The sequence below is a fragment of the Gymnoscopelus microlampas genome, assembly GCF_963454915.1.
Source record: "Gymnoscopelus microlampas genome assembly, chromosome: 8".
NCBI lineage: Eukaryota > Metazoa > Chordata > Actinopteri > Myctophiformes > Myctophidae > Gymnoscopelus > Gymnoscopelus microlampas.
In genome coordinates this window covers 21,967,360-21,987,244 of record NC_139945.1, presented here as the reverse complement: position 1 = coordinate 21,987,244, position 19,885 = coordinate 21,967,360, and the positions used below count along the sequence as shown (strand labels likewise).

General features: G+C 43.3%; 1 protein-coding gene across 1 annotated transcript in view; it reads left to right on the top strand.

The window, feature by feature from the left end:
* Positions 1–9,687: 9,687 nt before the first annotated feature.
* The window catches only part of LOC311049822 (calsyntenin-2-like), a gene marked incomplete at its 5' end in the record, with an annotated part of 321,705 nt that continues 311,507 nt past the window's right edge, over positions 9,688–19,885 (top strand). The window contains one exon of the mRNA XM_084063685.1: positions 9,688–9,760. Coding sequence (XP_083919811.1) covers positions 9,688–9,760 — 73 coding nt within the window. The remainder of the gene's footprint in view (positions 9,761–19,885) is intronic.

The following is a 19,885-nucleotide window of genomic DNA, read 5'->3' as shown; positions in this document are numbered from 1 at the left end:
AAAAAAAAAATCTGTTTATTAAAGAGTTGGAGAGACGGGGAGACCTTTCAGACTGAACAAACACTCTATAACAATGAATACTATCAGAACATAGTGCTTTAACCTTTTAACTTTTAGTTTTTTGTTTTAAACTAAACATATAATGTACCCTGCCTTTAACTTGTTGTACTTGTACTGGTATTTCATATAATTTTGTTTTTAAGTCATGTTTTAGGTTCATTGTGTTGAGCTCCCTCTAGTGGTCAGTTTTACGCACCTGTATCTAGTTAAGTCTTAGCCTGGCTGGGCTGGAGTGCAGTTCACTTTCATTCTCTCTGTGAAGCTCTGAAGATATGCTGTATGCCTGTAAGTTACACATCCTTTCTTTGTGTTGCATTGTAATGACATATGATGTGCTTTTCTGTTATCCCTGTAAAGATTTTACGTTTGGTAGAGCTATCATTTATTTTCTGTCAAGTATTGTTTAGTTCATGTAACAAGCCAAGTACCCTGTTTTTGTGTTGTTCCAGATTAAATAAGAGGAGTAAAGAAGCGAAACTCATTGAAGCTTCAAGTGTTCTTTTCATCCCTCAGACGTTAACGATCTGTCTAGCCGGGCAATCTATGCACAGCAGCCATATTGGAAAGAGATTGGGCCTCTTCTTACTTCCTTCACAGGTGTTACCAATGATACTAATGAAGGCTCTGTTCCATTCTGGTCAGAGTGCTGTTATGTGATATCGTGCATGTTGGCTCACTAGAAACACTCCATTTTGGTTCCCAAATGGCCCCTTATGGTGGGTGTGTAACTCTGAGAGTGTACGGGTCCATTTGGTTCCATTTGTACACTCTCAGAGTTATGGGGGTTCTTGAAAATAAGACAACCACTATGCCACACTAAATGGAACAGAGCCTTAATTAGTATCATTGGTAACACCTGTGAAGGAAGTAAGGAAGGGGGACCCAATTCATTGCCAATATGGCTTCTGTGCATAGAGCCTATTCTTCAAGAGGACAGGATATTACTTATTTTCAAGGTAGAGAGATTGCAAGTTGCCATGAAGCAAGTAACACTTCTGAATTAAGCAGACAAGCAACTTCTGGCCTGATTTGCACCAGCACGGGAAGGGCATAACGGGGCCAGAAGGCATTCCCACACTGCACCACACTTCCTTAGACGGCATCAAAGACGAAGAAACGCAGTACCACCGTCACTGCTTGAGAAACGGCAGCAGGAGAGGCGCAGGGGGAGAGAGGGTGGCGGTGTCTTTCTCTATATGTGTGCCTCTCTTATCCCTCCCTCTTCCACCTTCCCCATCCACCCCTCTGCCAGCCCACGCCAGCTGTCACTGGGAGAGTGTGGGGGCACTGCACTCTGTCACACACACTAACTGGAGAGAGACATGGGGACCTGGGGGCTGCGATAGAGAGATCTGGGGGAGTGGGAAGCGTGTGCGCGCGCGCGTGTGTGTGTGTGTGTGTGTGTGTGTGTGTGTGTGTGTGTGTGTGTGTGTGTGCGTGCGCGTGCGCGTACGCGAGTGCGTGTGCGGGTGCGTGTGCCTGCGTCTTTGGCTGGGTGGGGTGGGCTGGGTTGTAACTCTCAGGGCAGAGACGGAGGAGTCAGGAGGAACAAAGGAAGGCCCCGAGGATGATGAAGTAGTATGAAGGACGGGCAGAACTGCGTGGAAGGGCCAAAGGGACGACTTGTGAAGCCTCTGTAAACAGAGCGAACGAGAGTGTCCCGTCTGAGTGACAGATGAGAAGGGGACTGATGTACACTTTGCCAGGGGAAATGAGCGGGCTGCAAAGTTAATGCACCCAGTTCAGAGACATTTCCGGATAGGCTATATATTTGTGCAGCCGTACATGTTGACAGGCCCATTCTGCACTCTATTGAGAATACGCAGCCATTCGAAGATGAGGATTGAATATGGTCGGTGGAATACGAGAGTTGCAGGCTGTCAAGTGCTCCTGTCAATGCCTGGACCCCTGCATAATATAGGAACTATTGGATAATGCAGGGAATATACTAGGATACTACATGAAGTACTCTAGGATAATGTAGTGAGTATAGGCTAATGCAGGAACTTTACTGGGATAATACAGGAAGTACACTAAGATAATGCAGAAACTATACAGGACATATACAGTATTAGGATACTGCAGGAAATATACTAGGATACAGAAACTATACTAGGAAAATACAGGAACTACAGGTATATTAACAGCAAGCCATCAGCAAGCTGCAAGTTGAGCTGCTCTCTCCAGAAATGTAATGAGTGGCACACTGTACCAACCTTAATATTCTGTTACACAAAAGAAAGCATTGTTCAAACGCTACATTAAATAATCTATTCTGTGGTATACAGTTTGCAAAGCATACAGTAAAACATTCCTAGATAAAATAATGCTTGATCCTGACCCAAATATTCAGAAAGCTGGTATAATTGAATTACATACATGCTTACTCTGTTGTCTAAAAAGGACCTTGGTAAATAATGTGCATAAAATACACACACATCTCCATATGATTATCTAGCTTATAGCAGAATGCACTGCTTCCCTCATCATAATGCGGTGCGCGCTATTCCATCCACGTCCACGAATTATCTCAGAAAGCACAGGGTCAAGCCTTTTCTAACTGGCGTGGGTTTCAATTTAGTCACATCATCAAGAACAGTTTGCACATAGACAAATAAGACACATAATGCACATTCTATATTTTACTCTGAGAATGTAAACTGACCCAAATGAACCATACTGATTATAAACTGTAGAGATATAGAATAAGTTACGTACGCACGCACGCACGCACGCACGCACACACACACACACACACACACACACACACACACACGATGATATGCATGCAATTCATGTATTTATTGATCTTGTTATGTCGATAATGAATGGAAATGAGCTAAGGTTTCATAGAGTGCGTGTGCACATGTGTGTTTATGAAAGAACATTGGCATTTATGTGTTGTGTTACTATGTGTATGTGTGAATAGCTTTGCAAATACGTCAACCATGGTCATCCTTGTTGTGAACAAGCATGCAGGGAGAGGAACACAGCGTGTATTATAGCTGTGAACATGTTGCTGAGTGGGAATGGATAATAACACTGTGGAGAATCAATTTCTCATTTTCCTTTAAGACAAAACATAGAATTCTGCTTTCAGAATATCTTCTGAAATTCTTCACATACGACTTCTTTAAACAAAAACACAGTGAATATGCTGTGCTTTCGGTCAAGGGCTTATTTGACTGATATACACAAGATTCTGAAATACTTATAGCCAGTGATGTTAGCCAGTTTGCCAACTGCAGATCTCTTTTGGATGATTATTCATTTCAGTCAGGCTGACTCAGGCAGTGCGCATATTGAAAGAAAAGTAAATATGGATGAATACAGCTTGGCTGGTTGGTGTTAGCAAGAATCAGCAACCCTCATAACAGCAGCAGAGCAGCAGCAGCATGGAGTGAGCGTAGCATTGAAAAAGTCTGCCTGATTAGTGTCACATAACGGCTGACACATCACCTTATCCGGTGGGGAGAAGCCACTCACGTTGTCTGCCCGAACTACAGTATAGCCACAGGTTTGCTTTATTTTGTTGAACAAATCCCAAAATGTCACACACAGGTATAATGTGGGGGAAGAAGTACTCACATATTTTTATTTTACTTACCGGTAAGTAAAAGTATCAATACCACATTGTAGAAATACTCTGTTACAAGTAAAAGTCTGGTATTCAAAATTTACTTGACTAAAAGCACACAAGCATTGGCCTCAAAATATATTTAAAGTGCCAAAAGTAAAAGTACGCAGAATTTCCTATTTCACAACATTTCAAAATGTATAGCCTATAAATCTCTATAGCTGAAGTATACTATAGGGCTGAATCGCATGTTTAAACAAAAAAAAAATTAAAAACTACAAAGTAACTAGTAACTCAAGTTTTCAAATAATTGTAGTGGAGTAAAAGTATAATATAATATTAGTATATAGTAGTATAATAGTAGTATAGTATAATATTTGCCTCTGAGGTGTAGTGGGGTAGAAGTAAAAGTATTGAAAATTGAAAATATTAAGTACAGTACTTGAGTATGTTTACTTAATTACTCCCCACAACAGATACTATAGTATATCCACAGGTTTGCTTTATTTTGTTGAACAAATCCTAAATGTCACACAGGGATTATGTGTGTGAGTCATTAGCGCTGCCGTGCTGTATAGGAGCAGTTCTTAAATGGATGTGGAATTGAGCCCGGAGCCGCTCAGGAAAATCAATAGGAAACAAAATTATTACGTCTAATTCATTACAGTTTAATGGCCTTATAATCAAACATTCTGCTCCGAGTTAATCCAATTTGGGGTCAGCGTCAGCGGTACTCTTTTATGGGGCCTCAAGTGACATTTTCAAGTTGTCAATAACTGTGATGTTGGCTGCGTTTGATGGTGTGTGTGTGGGTGTGTGTGTGTGTGTGTGTGTGTGTGTGTGTGTGTGTGTGTGTGTGTGTGTGTGTGTGTGCGCGCGTGCGTGCGTGCTTGCGTGCGTGCGTGCGTGCGTGCGTGCGTGTGTGTGTGTGCCTCAGCAGCAAAGAAGAGGGGAAGTAAGTGTTCTATAAGCAAAACACGCTTAAAAACATCTAATATCAAATGTAACGCACAATAGGCTTCACTTGTGGGACCAATTCAGCGTTTTCCAAACTGTAATCTATCTTATGGTGGTCCAAATCATCATGGTGGTAAGAATCAGCAGAAACTGTGGGGATGTGCATATCTTATCTTTTTCTCACAAGAATCAGCTCACTACCATAAAAGTCAGACATTTCTCTTTTACCAGAGGCGCGCGCACACACAGGTTATTGGGTGGATGAAGTAGGTTCTCCCCCTCTCTCTCTCCCTCAATAGCCCCCTCACTCCCTCCCTTCACCCTCTCACTCTCCCTCCCTCCCACTCCTTCCCCTCTCTCCCCTCCCCTCCCTTTCTGCCTCCCCCTCTCACTCTCCCTCCTTACCACTACTCAGGTATGGGAAAATGGCCACCTATTCATTTCAACGAAACACGGATGCCTCAAGCAGCACATTTGAAGTTTCCCACTTTCCAGGTGCCTGTTCCATAGAACATGCACATTAGTGTCTTTTGCTTTACAAAATGCTGCGAACGAGCCTGTGAGTGTGTGAGCAGATAGTGCTCGCACACTGAAGAAGAATTGGCAAACTACTGTGTCTATATCCAAAGATATAACACACATCATACCATGTTTGGGGAGAAGGCTGCCAGTACAATTGGTGCTACTTTCAAATGACACCGTGTCACACGGAGAACAGGAGCCATGGCAGATTACGTTAAAAACACATTGAGCGCATAAATGTATTGCTCCATCCAGCTGGACGACTACTGATATTGCAGATTTGGCCAATTTGCTTGTTTACGCCAGATAAATATGATGGTGCAGCTCAGGAGTGCTTTCTGTTCTGTCAATCACTGCAGTCGAGAACTACAGCCAAATCTGAAATGCCCAACAACTTCACTGTTGGTGAGCAGAAGAGTTTAACAAAATTGTCCTGCAGAATAACCCCTGAAATTCTTCATTTACGACTTCTTTATACAAAAACACAGTGAATATGCTGGGCTTTCGGTCAAGGGCGTCCGCTTTCTCCTTTCTGTGCGAGAAAGGCTTCTCTCCACTTGCTGTCATACAAATTAGATACAGAAGCGAAGCAGGATGGATACTGAGCCAAACCTGAGACTGAAGCTGACGTCAATTGACCCAGACATCACAGGACTGTGTTCACAGAGGCAAACTCACTGGAGTAGTAGGCTAGGGAACTATCTTTAGTTTTGACTTGATTTACTTTTTCTGTTCATATATGCACATTGTATCACTGTAAATAACCATTCACTATATTACTTGCCTCTGTTATTTTATATATTGAGGTTGGTCCCCTCAATAAACCTTCACTTTTGCCTGACTCCATTGGCATACTGTTGCGTCTCTTATCCCTCGACTCAGGGTTCGACTTTGGGTTGTAACAATGACATTAGTATTATGTCTTGCCTTTCAGCATTCTCGGGATGGAATGGATTTAGCAGCCCAGTGCGCATAATGGATGTCAGTAATGAAAAACATCAAAACCCAAGGTGCAGAGACTGAATTAATGAAATTTGCCAACAGCAGCGGGTTATAATGTTGCTGAGACAATAGTTTTTGAGTGGAGAAAAAGAGCATAAATCATGTGTTAACTGAATCTTTTTATTGTGCTTAAAGATTCTTGAAAATAGAAAATAGCCTACATTTTTGGCAAAGCAGTTGAATGTTTTTCATCCCTGTTGGCTTGTATCAACAGGTAACATTTCCAGAAGACTGCTTCCGTATGTATTCTTTTATAAGCAGGCAAGGACAAGGACAGAGAAGAGCACGACCATGTATTTGCAAAAATAGACATTCTAATGCTATTATTTTAGGCTATAAAATGCCTTCAACATGCTCTCTGTATCCAAAAATAGTCCTAAACTGAAGAGAGATAGGCCAGCAGCGAAATAATTCTTTGATACAGGTGCAAACCAATGCAGACAGAACAGACACAGGAATTTGAACCACATGAAAGGCCTGTACCCAGCTGTTCAGCCTTTCTGTGTGAACAATATACTGTGTGTGATGTTTCTTATCTTATCTCAAGGAATGGTAACTCAGTGGTGGTGCACTTTGTCAACATAATCTTTGTACATTTTGCTGAGGCGAAATGAAGAGAATTTCTCTTGTCCCTCCCTGCATGGTAGAGGTAAACAACACGTGTTATGTGTTATACTAGCTTAAACCTTTGTGCTCAGTCTGAACAATTTGTCCGTCCTTGAAGGCTGTATTCTATAATGGTTCATCCCTGAAGGAAAACTCGACAACTTTCATTAGGAACAATCTTTTATTTCTAATGCCAGCGCACAAAACACAATACCAACTCAAAGAGTACAGTGGGGACTTCCACTGTCCCTATGCCTCAAGGTTTTTGCCATTACACCCATAGGGTTTTGACGGTCATGGCATTTTTGCTGCCGATCAATCTAATCGATCAGCATAATCATCTCATAGAATCATGGCTGGAATCTGAGGATAGAAAATGTTAATTTCCATAGAAAGAAGAGGGGGGAGGGAGAAGAAGAAGAGGGGTGGGGGGTAAGTGGGAAGGAGATCAGACAAGAGAACAGCAGAAAGGCCAAACAAGTTATCTACATATTTACAAGAGTACCTGAGATAAGAAACAAACTAAGGTGCCTGAGCATAGCATAGCATCAATGTATGTATACTGTGCATGATATACTTATGGACGTTAAGGTGCTTAGAGAAAAAAAGAGCACAATAAAAAAAGACAAAAGTCAGTGCGTTATACATGGGATTAAGGTGCAAAAGGTCAGTGCGTGTCCCTGAAGGTGGACTGACCCTGGTATAATCCGCAAGTAGCTCCATGAGGGAGAGCAGCAAAAAAAAAGAAAAATCATTGTACCTGGTGTAGTCCACAGGTGTGTCCGAGGGGGAGCTAAATCCAAGTCATGTGTCCCTGTTATAATCCACATGTGTGTTCAGGAAGAGCCAGAAAAAAAAAAAATCTGCGACCAGCTGGGCAGTACCGCCTGTTGTCAGGCTGCTGGACAGGGCTCATGCCTCATTCAGCATTCTGACAGCAGCCGGGTTAAAACTACTCCAGAACCTAGTGGTGGAACTCTTGATACTGCGGTAGGTCCCCTTGCCCGGCCGCGGTCGTTGTAGGGTTCTGAACAGTCTGTGACTAGGGTGGTGCTTATCCTTGATGATGCGCTTGGCTTTGACCACGCACCGCTTTCTGTACAGATCCTGGAGCTCTGGGAGCTCGCTTCCCATTATTCGCTCTGCCGATCGCACTACTCGCTGTAGATTGATCTTCTCTCGGGCAGTGCAGTTCCCATACCAGGCCGTGATACAGCCTGTTAGGACGCCTTCGACCGAACTGTTGGAGGCGAAGCCTTCGGCGCGCCTCCTTCCGCGTTCGCAAAAAGACAGCCTACCAAGATAAATTACCAAATGAACACCATGATACAAGATTACTCATAAATGTCCACAACATAATCTCATGAATTATTATGACTATTTGATAAATACTTTAGTTGATTTACGATTCTATTGGGATGTAACTCGAACAGCATTGTGTTGGCTGAAGCGGAATGTGTGAACCTTAAAGAGGTGGTGCCATGGTTTTGCACTTTTTCTGTTTTACATGTGTCTATGAGGTTGATAGAACTTCATTAAGCCCCCTGGTGGTGTTTTTATGGTGTTTTATGTCTTCTCTGACTATTTTGAGTTTCTACCTGGAGGCTGAAACCTTGAAGGTCAAACGTGCCAATAGAAAAACAGCCCTTTAGTGACATAGTAAAAAATATACCCTCCCGGTTACGAATCTCACAATGCATTCCCAAATTCAACCAACAACTAAATAATACACACAATAAGAGAGCTTCATATGCCCGGGGGCATGCTGGGAAATCCTCCCCCTCTAACTACCCGTCAGGTTAATGTTTGCTTTAACTGTGCTGCAGCCTGGTGGCCAGAGAAAGTCATTGTCACTCTATGTTTCCTCTGAACCTGTCCAACTGGCAGATTTTACATCAATGGAGGTGGGACATAAAACATATCTTTAGTTTTAAGATTTTTTAAAATTATAATTTAAGACAGCAAATCATTTTACCCAAAGTTACCAAGGGCTCAAGTGACTGCTCTGTTTTGTACAAGCCCAATTGTTTGTTAATGTGTCCAACTGTTGTATTCTGTTGGATTCTGTTTGCCTATGCAGTAGGCCTACCTCATTATGATTGAGGTTAATTACTCATGTTTAACATGCATTATAGTCTGGTGTTTTTTTTTTATAAAAAAAAAAAATCATTTCAGGCGTCTTCAGCCGCCTTACGACGACATATAAACTGGCATAACATGACAGAAACGGGCCAGGCGGTAATTAAAGTGCCACATTTCTGTAATGTTTTAAGAGGGGTCTAAGATGAAGTGTCTGTGAAGTGAAGTGTCTCATAGATGAAAAAGAAGCATTTATGATGTCTGCTGTATGCTTTTACATAACTTATTTTTGTTTAGGGCTGCCACAGTGCCACACAGTGCTTTCTGTTTCAAACACAACTGTTTGACAAAAATAATTCAATTTCCTTCCCAGCAGGTTCTGGGTTGTGAAAAAGTGATGTCGCTAGAGATAGGGAGGGGCTGAGAGAGAGGGAGAGAGAGAGCTAGAGAGAGAGAGAGAGAGAGAGAGAGAGAGAGAGAGAGAGAGAGAGAGAGAGAGAGAGAGAGAGAGAGAGAGAGAGAGAGAGAGAGAGAGAATGAATCTCCACCCCGTGACGTAACAACAGTCTAGTCCCGGGGTTTGCGCTCAGACCGTTTGTCGTCTTCACCGAAGAGTTGCTCCTTCGACCGACCGAACGTCCTCCCTCACGGCGAGCTGTGGTGCAGTTTTTACCACTTCTCTTCTCCATTCTCTCCTTTATTACCCGTCCTGTTGAGATATTTTCACAAGCTGTGAGGAGGACACAAGCACAGGCTGGGAGGAGGACGCTGATAATTCAAGGGAGAGCAGGGCGAAAAGGCGCGCGAGAGAGAGGGAGAGAGAGAGGAAAGAGGTCATCGTCCCCCCTGGCTGAATCTCCCCGCTTTAACACCAGAGAGAGAAGATGCTGAGAAGAATACTAGTCGACGTGGTGGCTTTAGTTGCTGTTGGGCTGTGCGCCGCACACACCGGTAAAGGTAGGTGAAGGGCAAGTTCATAATTGCGCTCCCCCCCCCCCCCCCCCCCCCCCGAACTGTCCTGCGTCGCGCGCATTGACAGTGATATCTGATAAAGCAGTGGTTTTCAACCTTTTTCGTGTCAAGGACCCCCAAATTGACACACACATATTAGCCCCCCGCGGACCCCCACTTGAAAAGATACGCCAGGCAGGGGACTCGACCATTTTGATTTCTTGGGGGTCCCAATCTACACTGTATCATCATCATTAGTGTTCATTTAACTCTGAGAGTGTACAAATGGAACCAAATGGACCCAGGGTCCATTTGTACACTCTAAGAGTTACAGATACATAAGGGTCAATTTGGTTCCTATCTATTCATTTGGCTGAGGACCCCCTGGAACCCCCTCAAGGACCACTGGTGGTCCCCGGACCACTGGTTGAGAACCACTGATCTTTATCAGATAAAAGATAGGTGGGTTAGTCTGGGCACTCTGGGACATCTGGGCACCTTGATGTACAATTGCCTATATATATATATATATATATATATATATATATATATATATATATATATATATATATATATATATATATATATATATATATATATATATGAAAGTAATGTAGAGCATACATGATGTGAACATGCACGGCAGGCCCTACATCATTATCAGACTTAATGTTATCCTTCGACTTCTTGTTTATGCCCCAAAATGACTGGATATACAGGTTTTGTAGAAATTCGTAGCAATTGTAGAAATATTAAACCTTAATTATTGGACGTTCAAGCATGTTCTCTAATCATGTTTACTTTACAACAAAAAAATCCCAATAGCCAATTTTACATCGAGGTGCCCAGATATCCATATAAGTGCCCACCTATCCTGTTACCTTTGACAGTGATGTGTCATGTTGTTGTCATAGAGGTGGCCGTGCATGGTGGCCGTCTCCAGATTATAGCAGATAAGGATGGATGTTGCAAAGATATCATGAAGCATTTTGTTTTGCCGGTTTGTGCATTCCTTTTTGTTGTTGCTGCTGTATTCTGAATGGAATCCAGTCTGTCTAGGGCTACTTTAACCACTTCAACCCCAAATGGTTAACAAATCGGGGCTCAATACTAGTGTATTTTCTGTTTTGTGTTATTGTGGTGAACGCTTTTGTTGACAATAGCCGATCGACAAGCTCACAATGCGATTATGAGCTTGTTGATCTGCTATTTCCAACGAAAGCTTTCGCCTCAATAGGGATACTGGTGTTTAAGTGGTTAACGATGCTTTTGGGTCACTGACTGTGAGGAAAGGTATTCTATTATAGGAGAGCGCAGCGTTTACCATTGGGAAGTGTCACTTTCTGACAGAGAAATGCCAGTGTAGGCTATTATAAGTCCAACACCACTCAAGCCTTGGCTACTGTTACAAAAAGATTTGTTTCTTTAAACAAGCCTGCTCTTTTTAACAGACTACACCCCCAGCACCTAAGATAACAGAAATCTGTTGTTACTTGGTAGATTTGATTAGGCAAACAAGCTTAGAAACAAGTGACCTATCTAATCTTCATGATGCATGAAGAAACAAACAGTTGCTGCTGCATTGACTGTGTGGAATGGATAGCCTACCAAGTGAACAGACAGATTCAGGCTGATTTCACAGGTGCATGGGCTATATTGTGCTTCCCATCCGTTAGCTCTACAGTGGAGATTAAGATGGGGCCTATATTTGAAAGGCTGTAGTCTCTAATTCATTTGGATTTAAATGCAGAAATGTGTTCATAGACTTGATATGCAATACATAGCAATTGCCTATTAGTCTCTGGAGGAATTTAGAGACAACAATTTGAGTTCTTCATGTTCACAAATTCAAATCTGTGTATGGTTTCTGTGTGAACCTTAATTACACTGGCCATCTCCTATAACTTTATTTGGAAATGTTTCTTAAATAAGAAATATACATATATGGATGGAGGGAACGTTGCATTATTTGGCCAAGCGCATTTGCAAATCGCACATATTATTTTGTGCTCTGAATGACCCCATCTTAACTATTAGGAGCCTTGGACATTGGAGCAGGTATAGATGTTCAGTGTCTTGCTCAAGGACATATCAACATGACACTGGGAGTAGCCCATATCACATGGAACTTCTGACTTCTGTAACTATGTGTGTATCAATCATGTTGCTGCCAGCTTTGTTCCTCATCTTGAGTTCATCTCGGCCTATGACTGTGGCTACTGCAGAGTCTGTTGTGTTGTTAGTTGGCATGTGCCATATACAGAAACCGCTAGATCAACAGGTACAGACAGTGCTAATCATCAACTCCCCGTAGACAGGTACTGCTGTTTAGGTATAGTGGAATAACAAGTTAACATCTGTCACTGTTGTCTAGCACTGGCCGTTCATCTCCCTGAAATGGTTAGAGAGGCTCCCTGCCGGCCGGCTGCCTGGCTGGCTTTTCTGAGGCTGCAGTCTGTGGTCATGATGTAGACATATGCTAATGGAGATGCCACAGGCCATGACCTCATCCAGAGGTCAGGGTTTGGCTACGTTTCAATGGAATTCGCTTGCGAGCAACAATATTTTATATTTTGTATATTGTGCTGTGCTGTGTGTGCTTGTGTCATCATGCTTGCACATTCAGGGGTGCATATTGTATAACAGTATGCTGGGAATGTATCAATGCAAATGTGTGTGTGTGTGTGTGTGTGTGTGTGTGTGTGTGTGTGTGTGTGTGTGTGTGTGTGTGTGTGTGTGTGTGTGTGTGTGTGTGTGTGTGTGTGTGTGTGTGTGTGTGTGTGTGTGTGTGTGTGTGTGTGTGTGTGCGCGCGTGCGTGAAGCAGCAGCTATACAGCCTACAGTATAGTGGTAGCTCATGTACACATTGTAACACTGCAGGTGGGATCGTAGCTGCACTCGCAGGAAACATTTTTTTCTATCCAGAGCGTCACTGTGAAGTAAACAAATTACTGCCGAGTCAATGGGGGTGGAAAACACAAGCACACCGTGCTTCTAATTGAGTCCCCCGGGCTACAGTACAGCAGGGCTACATTCAGGGGAAAATAAGAAGTCCATTGTCTCAGACAGGCCTGTCTTCTATCGGTTTTCAACATTGCCCCGTGTGTTGTCTATCTTATTTCCCACTCCAATTGGCAGCAACCGTCGCCCCAAGAAATGACAAATGAAAAGTGCTATAAATCCAGACACCCCCCCCGCCCCTCCCCACCTCCACCCCCAGCTCTTCCGCATCCATTTTTCTGTTTTAATTTTACAAATGACAAGTGAAATGGTGCATCCATGTCCTGTTTAATGACAGAGAGGCTGCCTCTGGAGCAAGAGGATGCCAAGCTGTTTTCCAGATAACTTTGAAGCACCGTTACTCCTGTCATTTGCTGTTTAACTACCGTTTCATTCTAGGGAACCATGGAACCATGTGCAAATTCCTTTAATCATAGTCACCCTCAAGTCATCCCATTTAGACTTTCAGAGGTTGTGCGTGTGTGTGTGTGTGTGTGTGTGTGTGTGTGTGTGTGCGCGCGCGCGCACACACGTGCGTGTCGTGCATGTGTGTGTCCGTGCGTGCGTGCTGTAAGCATGTGTGTTAGAGGCGTGGGGGATCAGAGCTTGAGGCATTCGGAACTGTGTGTGCGTGCGTGCGTGCGTGCGTGCGTTTTCCCACAAGAGAGAGTGATAGAGTGCAGCTGACATGTTGACAGCAGCCAAGTATGCAGAAATGGGCAAGGCATCACCAAATGCCATTTACGAAGGTATTATTGCATTTACAGATACACACTGAAGCTCAAAAGATTCCCCCAGTACAGGAGAGTGTCTGTGCTCGACAGGGGGATTCTTTTGGAGAGAAGCAGAAATCACAGTTTCTTTATTTGCCAGCCAGTGCTTCACAGAGCCCAATTCTTTGTGTAATTCCAAGCAATATGAACTCTGAATTTAGATAGCTCATTACTACTGCAATGTATTCCAATTTGCCTTCCCGCTGTGAGACTCTTTGTGGGTAGAACCTTGGGCAGCTTCATAATTCTCCTGATAAACACCTTATACTGTTACTTTTTTCCCTTTAAATAAATATCTGCCTAGTTAGAAATGCAATTTTCGGGCTTGGCCTGGTAATGAGATTTACTGTTGAGTAAGACCAGTGTGTTATATAACTCTAACTATTTGACTGAATTCTGAAACCTGACACTGAAGATTTGTTGGATGTGTTGACATTGCCCTTAAGGTTATTATAATTGCATGTGTGTGGGTGAGAGAGAGGGGGAGAGAGAGAGAGATGTGGAGATTGAATTGGAGATCCCGTCAGCAAATAAAAAAAAAGAGGTGTGACAAAAACAAGAGGCAGATTTATGTCCCCCATCCAGAGAGGGGAAGTGTATTATAGGAGCGCTACATAAATCAATGCATGGCTTAAATCCGGGGCCGCTGGGACCAGGGAGCCTTACTTGCCCCCTAGAACACTGCTCCATCTTCAGCCTCAAAGCCTCACTGATCTCAGTGCGATGGAGGTACTGTATGGCGAGAGGCTGATCCCTGTACAGCTCATAGACAACAGGGATCATTGTGGATTCAGGGGCTGCAGGTATGGGTGAACGCCGGGTCATTGATCTTAACACTGGCCTGAGATCAGAAATAGAAGGCTATGACTGCAGATACTAGATCAGCCTGCTTGGACCAAGGTTAATACTTCAGTGCTATTGCGAGTGTGTGTTGCTATAGCTCTCATGCTGGTTACTGAGAGCCATGTCAAGTATTGCCTGATTTACTTCCACCTTATCCTTTCATTTTCTCTCAATCTTCTAGGGGTGCATGGGTCCTCTAATTTAGCCTAGCTTTTATTTTTTCTTCCTTTTCTCATAACTGTGTACTCTCACAGATGCAGGCATTGCGGGTGGTATTGAAAAAAGCCTTAGTCCCTGAAAGCAGCAGCTATCAGATCCTGTTGTAATGTGCTTATCTAAGACATTCGTATTCCGGCGTGGCCTACACTTAACGCTTCAAGACCGGGAACGCATCTGTGTGTCATTTTTAGGCTATTCAAAAATAGCAGATATACAAGCTCACAAGCACCAAGTGCCGTGCTATGAGCTTGTAGATCTGCTATTTTTGGTCCTTGACATGAAAAAGGTTTGAGAGCCACTGATATTGTAGCAACATGGGTTTAAAAAAAAAAAATCCTGTTTGGATGTAGAAGACATTTGCAGAATCCCCCAGAAGCAAAGATTTGAGTTACAATCTTCACTTTAAAGAATATATATTCAAAATATATATTCAAAGATTTGCAAAAAATATATATATATATATTCAAAATATTTATTCAAAGATTTGCAAAAAAATGCAGATCTACAAGCTCATAGCGCGGCACTCGGTGCCGCGCTATGAGCTTGTAGATCTGCTATTTTTGAATAGCCAAAGGAATCAAAAAAATGACATGAATGCGTTCCCGGTCTTAATGGGTTAAAACTGTTATTTTTCTCGGCTCGCTCCATATATCTTTCTCCTTTTTTCTTTCTATTCTTTTTTCTTTGTTGCCCTCATGCTCATGTACTTTAGTCTCATTTCAAGACATGAGGGAATTGGGGTGGATGTGGGCGTGAGGTCAGATGGTGTCAGTGTGTGGTTCAGGTGGTTCACTGAGTTGACTGGAGCAGAAAGAGGTTGGATGTGTCTCCCCTGTTTTCTATGGCAGGCCATACTTGGAAGTCGATGTTCAGACGGTCAAGGCTCATTGATCTACCCCTGTAAAGAGTAAAGATGACGAGACGACGATGAGCTTCTGTAGAATTCTGTTGGTCACTGTGTAGAACCTTCTGTTGTCTGTTTGAGTTTGAGTCTTGGGGCAGAGAAGACAGGGAAGGAAAGAAGAGGACAGGAGAGGACAGAGAGAGGAGAGGACAGCGAGAGGAGAGGACAGAGAGAGGACACGGGTAGAGGACACAGAGAGGAGAGGACAGAGAGAGGAGAGGACAGGAGAGGACAGGACGGAAGGGATGCCAAAAGTGAGAGACTGTTACAATGCAGTGTGAGGTCGAAGTGTGTAATAGGTCCTCTGGTCCATTGGTTCTCAAAGTGGGGTCCGGGGACCCCCAGGGGTCCTTGAGGGACTTCCAGGGGGTCCCCAGCTAAATGATAGATTAGGCACCAAATGGACCCTTATGGGTCTGTAACTCTGAGAGTGTACAAATGGAACCAAATGGACCCTAACGGGTCCATTTGGTTCCATTTGTACACTCTCAGAGTTAAATTGACATAGGGGTCTGTATCACTGTGCAGCTCCTAACTGTGGGTCAAGGTCAAATCCACAACAAATGGATGACATGCACAACTGTGCAATGCCCGGCTAGAAAGTAGACATATTCATTGCAAAGTCACACCAGTAAATTCCATCAGTTTCTAGCACTTGGTTATTATACTCTAGTGCAGATATATGATTTGTTTTGTTTTACAATACAGACTGCTGCAACTAATGGCACCGTTCATTTTCAGAATGAGAGAATTTGAGAAAAGCTATGCACTTCTTGTGCAACAGTTACTCATTGATGGTCTGATTAAATATCCTACTCTTGCAAAGCAAAATGCAAACAAGCGTCTTCTCATTTGACAGTTTGACATTTGTTTCTAAATCTGAAAATACAGAATGTAATTGACTGACAATCTATCCATTGCTTATCGATCTGAATACATTACATATAATCTAAGCATATAACACAGGCATTTTTCATATTACACTACACTGTCGCTTTTTTTGGTGGTAGTGGTGGGGTTGACTTCAGGTAGTTCTGTCTTTTTTCAGACTAAATGTGTCTGTATCCCCGATAATGACAATATACCATGGCCTCTTTGGACATTGTCAACCTAATCTTCATATAATTGGTCCTCACTAATGCTCATTATAAGATGAACATTTCTGTCTAGTGTCTACTCATTTAGGCCATTTCAAACATATTTTTTATTAATGCAAGAACAATGGCTTCTATCAGAATCAGAATCAAACTTTATTGTCACATTACGTTGCAAGGTGAACTTCTTAATTGTCCCTATCGATGATGCCATCGGTCGGCAAGCTTCTGAGCTGTCCAGCCCACCAATGAGATGCAGAGTGAGTATATGGATCTTATAATGAACATTAGAGAGGACCAATTATACCAAGATGAGGTTGAAAATAGGTGCTCCTTTAACACTGACAACGCTTTGGTCTAATACTCCTAATACTCCTACTCCTACAGTGTGTGTGTGTGTGTGTGTGTGTGTCTGTGTGTGTGTGTGTGTGTGTGTGCGTGCGTGTGGGTCACATTTAGTCAAGATAATTGACCTCATTAAAGGATTTAAGTGGTTCTTGCCATATAGATTAGTCCGTTGTAGTCAGGGGGTTGGCCTGTGGCATCCAAGTGCTCTCCAGTGTTCCATGAGGTCCTCATCTGCCACCACTTCAATCTCCCCCCCCCCTCCTCCTCATCTCTCTCTCTCTCCTCCGTTTGTCCAATCACTCTCACGCCCCCAATCTCACCAGCACCACGCTCTTCATTTGATGTGTGTGTGTGTGTGTGTGTGTGTGTGTGTGTGTGTGTGTGTGTGTGTGTGTGTGTGTGTGTGTGTGTGTGTGTGTGTGTGTGTGTGTGTGTGTGTGTGTGTGTGTGTGTGTGTGTGTGTGTGTGTGTGTGTATTACTATACTTGGAGGACCAAGTATAGTAGAATTTGAAGAAATCTACATTGTGAGGACCGTTTTCCTGGTCCTCACAAGACAAATGGTTGTTTTATAGTTAAAAATGTTTTGTTTTAGAGTTACGTTTACACTTAGAAAAACATTCAGGTCAGGATTAGACATTTAGAGGTTAGGTTTAGGGATTGGAATTAGAGTTAAACATGATTCATACGTAGTTGCGCGCCAGTGTCATGCACCGAAAAACAGTCGCAGCGCGACGCGTTGTGAGCTTGTAGATCTGCTGTTTTTCGGCTTTAGGCTTACGGTTAAAAATGTCAATACTTTTTTTTAAATGGCATTCATAACATGGCTGTCTTAAAGTGTTGAGGTCCTCACAAGTATAGTAATACAATACTTGAAAAACACGACAGGAACACATACAGTACATTTTTGTTTCAGTTATGTGTATACACATGCTCATCATTGACATTGATAGTAGGAGGAGGTCGAGGCCAATGAAATTGGCCCGGTCCTCAAGGAACACAATTGCCCACATAAAAAGCTCATTAAAATTGCTGATAGGTATTCAATATTTATGATGCTGCCTACTTTTGTCTCTCCAACACAATTAAATAGAATATATCATCCAGCGCTATTGTGCACATTGAGAGCAAGTGATTTCATGTCAGGGTTTCGTGTTCATGAGATTTCCATAAGTCGTGATTATTTCACCCCCGATCCTTGGAAGGCTACTGGTTGCAAATACATGGGTTTTGTCAGACAGCTGTCTACACTGCCAGCCTGCACAGAGACAGTGCCATTGTGATTACTGGGGAGCTGGTTGGTATTGCATTAGTCGTTGCTAATGTGTTGCTATGTCGAGCGTTCTCGACAGGTGGTGTTGAGCAGGCACCCACTTATTACTTAATTGCAGTCATTCTTATTTTCTCCTTTTGCTCACGTCTACCCCAAAGCCCACGCACACACACACACACACACACACACACACACACACACACACACACACACACACACACACACACACACACACACACACACACACACACACACACACACAGCCCCTTAGTGATTTTTCCTTGATGATCGTCTTAAATGCTCATCACTTGCGTGTCTGTTCTCCTATCTGTTCTCAATTTCAATTAATCTGTCCATTTCCCCATGAAGGCAACAGTTGCCATCCCATATGTTCTTCACTTACAACCCAAACAAGAGCTGGCAGCATAGATGCTGATGTACCTATGCCCCTAAATATGCATGCATTGCACACAACATGCATGTGCACGCACGCACACACACGCACACACACACACACACACGCACACGCACACGCACACGCACACACACACACACAATGAAACAGCTTCCTACAACTGCTATACATTACATAAAGTAACTAAGTTGCACCTATAGTACATAACATTGATGACACACATAGGCACATACACAGTGGCCCTGGCGTGGGTCCAGCCTGCCAGCAGATGCTGCAGCGTCTGTCACCCAGCTGAGGCCCTAATGATGGTCTGCAAGTGATAGGAGAGGAGCTCTCTCTGTGTTACACCTGTCTTATCTCCCCTAACGTTATTAGACTACAGCTATCACAGCTACTGTGTCTCTCCACTTACTGAATTGTGACTCATCAAGTATTTCTGAAGAGGGACACATTGCACCACCTTGTCTTCTTTTTTTCCCTCCTTAGAATTGATCATAATGTCAACATGTAGTGCATCTACGTCAGAGATGCTCGTTGGCCTGCATCCTGTGTCTCTGACGCACATTATTGAGAAAGGACGCATTCGTGTCACCGTCGCGGTGTCCATGTGACGCACTACTGTTGTTACCAACAACAGATTCCATGTTAAAGAGAAAAGAATGTTAAAACAATCCTCGGGACACCACCATTTTGCATGGCCACGTCCAGTGATGTTGCTAGGTTTTCAATGTAATGGGTCCTGGGACCCAAGGGTGGTCTTTTAGATGGGTCCCAGGGACATTTTATGAGTCCCACAAAAATCACACCCTACGTGGTGCCCGGTGCTTGGACCCGGTTCGGTGCCCCCCGGGGCGGTTTTGTCAAGGGGGGGGGTTCATAACGACAGAATCAGGTCTACTGGCGTCACGGGCCTCACGGCATCTGCGTCACGTTTCAACTGCGCGGACGGCACGCAAACGCGTTACCTAAAGAATTCGGTCTGAGCAGTGAGTTAGCATGTGCAAAATGGCGGCTCCCGTGGATTATTAATGTTATTTGTATCGTCTTTCTATGTGGATTTTATTGTTTATAAAGTAGGATAAAGTAGAACGTGGCCATGCAAAATGGTGGTGTCCCGTGGATTTGTAAAATATTCGCGGTAAAAAAAATATTTTTCTCTGTTGTTGGTGACAACTCTAGTGCGTCCCATGGACGCCAGGACGGTGTCATGAATGCGTCCTTTCACAATATTGTGCGTCAGAGACGCAGGACGCAGGCCTATGA